This window comes from Octodon degus, unplaced genomic scaffold (assembly GCF_000260255.1).
Source record: "Octodon degus isolate 3935 unplaced genomic scaffold, OctDeg1.0 scaffold00007, whole genome shotgun sequence".
Lineage (NCBI taxonomy): Eukaryota > Metazoa > Chordata > Mammalia > Rodentia > Octodontidae > Octodon > Octodon degus.
The window spans coordinates 18,345,498-18,351,528 of NW_004524583.1; the positions used below are offsets into that span (position 1 = coordinate 18,345,498).

The 6,031-nt window shown below is 45.6% G+C and overlaps 1 protein-coding gene across 1 annotated transcript in view; it reads left to right on the top strand.

Moving 5' to 3' along the window:
• LOC101582906 overlaps positions 1-6,031 on the top strand; it is a 57,517-nt gene that overhangs the window by 30,646 nt on the left and 20,840 nt on the right. The window contains exons 3-5 of the mRNA XM_023701516.1: positions 493-625; positions 2,664-2,975; positions 4,350-4,370. Coding sequence (XP_023557284.1) covers positions 493-625; positions 2,664-2,975; positions 4,350-4,370 — 466 coding nt within the window. The remainder of the gene's footprint in view (positions 1-492; positions 626-2,663; positions 2,976-4,349; positions 4,371-6,031) is intronic.

The following is a 6,031-nucleotide window of genomic DNA, read 5'->3' on the forward strand; positions in this document are numbered from 1 at the left end:
TTTTTTTTTTTTCTTTTGTCCTCACATGCCTTCAGGGCACGTTGGCCAGCGGGAGAGTTGTGAGGTTCGAACTCCAGCCACCTGAGGCTGACAGCTTTGTGGAAGCAGCCACTTAAAGGCCTGAGCTAGGCCCAGGCTCCTTCCCTAAAAATTCTTGGATACTTGCACAGCTCTTTTCATAAGAAATATGTGTTCACTTCATATACATATGTAAATATTTTAAATGGAAGATTTTTAAAAAATCTTCTTTTTCCCCTGCAGTTCTGGGGATTGAATCCATCACCTTCACGCTGAGCTACATTCCTCGCTCCTTTATTTTTTGTTTTGAGACAAGGTCTTGCTAGCTCGCCCACTCTGTGCTCATACTTGCAACTGTCCTGCCTCAGCCTCCCAGGGTGCTAGGATTATAGATGAGAGCCATGTGCCCGTGACGGGCACTCGGCCTGGGTTGCAGCCGTTTCGTGATGTCGTTACCACTCGTGTCTTATGCAGAGTACATCTGGCTGACAGAGAAAAAGCACAGCGAAGAGCAGACTTCCTGGTGAACAGGTTGCCACATAAGAGCAGGTTCCCTCCCGCGAATCTAAAAGGACAAGAAGATTCTTTGGATATTTTTCGAGCAAAGGTAAGAACAAGTTTTTTTTTTTTTTGGTTTGTTTTTGGTACCGGGGATTGAACTCAGGACCCTGCACTTGCCAGGCAAGACTTATTCTACTGAGCTGTCTCCCCAGCCCTAGAACAAGTTTTGATTGATTTCTGAAGAAATAGGATTCTTGTTTCCTTATGTTACTCCAGGAGGTGATGGGTAAGTATCGAGTAGTGCCTTGGGCCTCTTTTCCATGGGGGACCCTTAGAAGCATTCTCGTGGGGGGACTCCGGGGCACGCACACGATGTGCTAGGTCTAGGAGAACCCGAGGGTGTGTGCGGTTCTCAAGGGTGGCAGGAACCGCACTGGGAGTCGCCTAGAGGAGGATGGTGGGGAAGGAGTGAACTGCAGTGTACTAAGAGTTCTCATTTCCTAGTGCGGATTGTGTCCTGCTGCTGCAGTAATCTAGGTTTATGGACCTGGCTGTAGGTGGCTGAAGAAACGCTTAGGAAGTGAGAGTCACTGAACCTGAGGCGCGGGAATCACAGCACAGCACAGCGGAGTGCTGGTGGGTTGTGGGCGCCAGCCCCAAGGGCTGGAATTACAGCACAGCTGGAGCTAAAGGAAGCGAGCCTGAGTGACAGGAGGCAGGGACTCGGGAGGAGCGGAAGGTGTTACTCAAAGCTGGAAGAGGGGAGATGTACCCCTGGTCTTGTCTTCCCTTGCTCCTTTATTCTGCTTCTTTTTCCTCTTCTGAGCTCTTAGTGACATAGCCCATCATAACCTGCACAATTCTTACTCTTTCTTTTTTTCAGTTTCACAGAAAGCCCAGAAACTGAACTCACTTATTCAGTTCCTAGCTCTGAAAGTGGCAGGAAAATGGAAAGAAGATATGTAGAATTTGAGTGGGGGCCAGGTGTGGTGGCATAGGTCCATAATCCCAGCCTCTGGGAGACTGAGGCAGGAGGATCACTGAGAATTTGGGGCCAGCCTGGGCTACAAAGTGAGTTCAAGGCCAGCCGGAATTGCATGTTAAAACCCAGTCTCCAAAAGATGATGATAAAGAAGGAGGAAGAGGAGGGGGAGGAAGGGAAGGAGGAGGAGGGGGAGGAGCGGGAGGAAGGGGAGGAGGATGAGGAAGAGGAGGAAGAGGAAGAAGAGGAGGAATTTTTTATTTTTTTTATTTTTTTGCGGAACTGGGGATTGAACTCAAGCCGTTGCACTTGCCAGGCAAGTATTTATCCTACTGAGTTATCTCCCCAGCGCCCCAGAAGAAGAATTTTAAAAGACATTATTTTGGGGGGCTGGGGAGAGAACTCAGTAGAATAAGTGCTTGCCTGGCAAGCACAAGGGCCTGAGTTCAATCCCTGGTTCGGCAAAAAAAAAAAAAAAAAAGACATTATTTTTCATGTCATTTTTTTTTTTTTTTGGAGGCCCAAAGATGCCTTTAGGGCATTTCTGGTTTGCCGTGTCTATCTGGGTTCGAACCACAGAATCTTAAGCTTGAGGGCTTTGTTTAAGCAATCACTTAAACAACTGAGCTATTAGGCAGGTCCCCTTTCATGTCATATTTGCAATGGAAGCAGAATGATTTTGGGAGCACAAGGGAAAGATTATGGGAAAGAAATGCAACTTTTTCATTTATACTTTTACATTATCAAGGCTATTATTGATAATAGCCTTCATTGGATAGCCATAAATCTTACGAAAATAGCATTTCCCTGGCACCTTCTCACTTTGGGGTCTTAGCATTCGTTGATGATCCTTACCTGATTCAGTTTTTCTTTTTGTAGTACCGAGGATCGAACTTGGGACCTTGCACTTGCCAGGCAGGTGCTTATGCCACCGAGCTATCTCCTTGTCTCCAGTTCTTTGATTAGGAGTTTTTAGCCTTATCAACTAGAGGTTTTTAGTTAGCTGTTTCTCAAAACTACATTTCTACCTTTTGTTGTTCTCATTTGACCTTTTGAGTAAAGTCTTTCTTCTTATGAAGGTCATTTCTCGTGACCTTCTGTGCTATAACTGTGTTATACTCACATCAGTGAGGACATTTAACCTGTGTTTTGGCATACTCAGGACAAGGACAAAGCATTCCTGGCCAGAGACTTTGAGAGCGACATTATTTACACTGAAGGACCAAATGATGCACAGAAAATCTGGGATAAATCTCTACAAGTATTGTCCCAAGAGGACAACCAAACACCTAAGTTGGGTGGCCTTCCATGTGCATGCAGCCAAGAAATTAAAACTGCAGGATCCCAGCATCAGGATCTCCTCAGTCAGCTGGCCACTCTGCTCAGTGACAGTGGCGGCCCCATCCCAGCTGCAGAGGGCGCTGTGAAGGAGAGGATCCAGGATATTGGTGCAAATGAACAAGCGTGGAAATCTGTAAGTGCTCAGATGCCCCTCACTTAACAAGCTCTGTGTGTGTGTGTGGTCACCGCAGCCCACCTGGAGGCAGTGTGGGTATGGCATGTGGTGCTGGGGTTTGAACCGCGGTCCCTGCTCTTGCCTAAGCTTGCCTAAGCAGGTGCTTTAGTGCACTGAGCTATCCTGCCAGCCCCAACAATTTCTTTGTATAGTTCTGTACATCTTTTTTACAAATCTTATGTATTTGGTACAGGGTCTCACTGTGTAGCTCGGACTTGCAGTGATCCTCCTGTTTTCAGCCTCCCCAGTGCTGGGATTACAGGTGTGTACCACCATGCTCTATCTTGGTGGCTGACTTAGCACGCCCAGGGCAGGGCCCGCATGGCATGTGGTGCCAGGGATGGAACCCAGGTCCTTGCGCTTTCCAGACAGGTACTTAGACCACTGAGCTATCTCCGGGGCCCTGTACATCTTGTTCATAGAGCCTCATGTCTTTTTTTGTACGGTACACCTTATTCATATAGCGCTCATTTTTGCTGGTTGTACTGTACAGTGGAGTGCTGTCGTTTTGTGTTCTGTTATACATTACAGCACTGCATGCGAGAGTCATGTTAATAAAACCAAAGACACCCAGTCAGTGCTTCCTTTGACCACTTCTTTGTTCTGGATATTATAATATACCTATTGTGTGCAGCTCCTCATTTAATGACCTAGTGGGAGGAACGCAACTGTCATTAAGTGAGGAATGTCTGTACTTACCAAAAAACAAACGACTCCAATGTGATTCTTTCTAGATGTAGATTTTTACGTTAGCCAATTTAGGGAACCATGGCTCCAAATTATAATTTTGATTTTGTTTTAGTACTACAGCAAAAGAAGATGGTAAGCTGTTGTTACAACATAGGAGGTAGTTTGGCATGTATCCCAGCTCTGCCACTCTGTGCCTTGGTGTCATTTGTAAAATGGGGTGCAGGAGAGCAGATCCTCCCTCGCAGAAATGCTACGTGCATAATACAGTTCAGCATGAGCTCAGTAAACATGAACTCTGAAGCAGTTTTGTGCTGAAGATAGTATTTTCATAATGACCCAACATTGGTCAGTTCTGTCAGTACAGTAATTACCAGGCTCGAGGAGTAGCTCAGTGCTATAGTGTGTGCTTAGTGTACTCAAGGCTGGGGTTTGATTCAAAGCACCAAACACACACACACACACACACACACACACACACACACACACAAAGTTACTAGATAAATTTGTTTTAATTCACTGGTCAAGTCCAACAAATGACTGAATTATCAGATATAAGTAAATGTATTTCTTTGTATCCAAATCTTTGTAATAAAATTTTGTGGTTTATCATCCTAAAATTCAATTTTTTTTTGGTACTTGGAGTTGAACTCAGGACCTTGTCTTTGCCAGGTAGGTACTGTGCTACTGAGCTGTAACCCTGACTGGGCCCTCAAATGATGAATTTTTTTAAAAAATGTATTTTATTACAGGTTCTACAGGGTCTCACTAAGTAGATCAGACTCATAAAAATCCTTCTGTTTTCAGCCTCCTAAAAGCGGGGGTCACAAGCGCAGGCTACCATGCCATCTCAGTCACTATCTTAGCACGCCCTGGGGGGCAGGGCCCGCATGGCACACTGGGGACCCCAGCCACTGCACTCTGCCTAAGCAGGCGCTTTAGTCTGCTGAGCTATCTGGCCAACCCCTCAAATGGTGATTGCAACTACAGTGTTAAATTCAGAGTGTTAATGAAGCCTGCTATAGAATCGTCTGTTCAAATTTTCTTTTGTTTATTGCTGTTATATGTTTTGCAATACTGGAAATTGAATCTAAAGCCTTCTTTTGTTAGGCAAAGGGCTCTACCAATGAGCGACACTCCGGTCTTTCCAATTTTGCATCATTTTAAATTCTTTGTATTTTTTTGTTCTTTGTGTTTATGTATTTTAGCACAGGGTCTACAGCGCCTCAATACACAGATCGGACTCGTAGTAATCCTCCCATTTTCTGCCTCCCCAGCACTGGGATTACAAATGCACACCAGCACTCCCAGTCCTAGTCAGTTGCTGTCTCAGTGTGCCCCAGGGGTGGGGCTGGCACAGCATGCCAGGGATCAAACCTGTCGCTATGCCTGTCTAAGCAGGCACTTAAATTCACTGAGCTATCTGGCCAGCCCGTTGGTTTTTTTTTTTTTGTTTGGTTTTTTTTGAACAGGGTCTCACTATGCAGTTAAGACTGGCTTTGAGCTCACTTTGTAGCCCAGGCTGGTCTTGAACTCACATTGATCCTCCTGCCTCAGCTTCCCAAGTGCTTAGATTATAGAAAAGGACCACCATGCCCAGCACTTCCCTCAATTTTTTTTTTTTTTTTCAGAACCGGGGATTGAACTCAGATCCTTGCATTTGCCAGTCAAGCGCTTATCCTACTGAGCCATCTCCCCGGCCCCTCCCTCAATTTTAAAAAAATGTATTTGGTACAGGGTCTCACTACACAGCTCAGACTTAACAGTGATCCTCCTGTTTTCAGGCTCCCCAGCTTTGGGATTACAGGCTTGCACCACCATACCTGGTCTTAGTGGCCAGCTTAGTGTGCCCAGGGGCGGGGCTGGTGCGGCACATAGTACCAGCGATCAAACCCCATATCCTGCACTTGCCTAAGCAGCCCCTTAGTCTGCTGAGCTTTTTTGCTGGCCCTTCTGAACTCTTCATGTGCAACTTTCTCAGTACTAAAATGTTACTCTTGTGTATCAACATTTTCTATTTCTTTATATATGTAAAATTTCTTGAAAATCTTTCTCATTTATGATTTTTTTTTTGTTTTTTTTTTTTTTCTGCTTTTTTTTTTTTTTTTTTTTTTTTTTTTTTTCTGCAAGTCTTTATTCCGGAGGGGCTCAGTCCTTCTTGGCAGCTGCCTTCCTCTTGGCAGCCAGCACGTTGCTCAGCTCCTCACGCTTCCTCTTGGCGCGGATGTGCGTCCCCACCCTTTTCTTGATGAACTTGAGGGCGCGCTTGTCCTTGGAGACCTTGAGCAGCTCCATGGCGCGCCACTCATAGGGGGCGAAGCCGCACA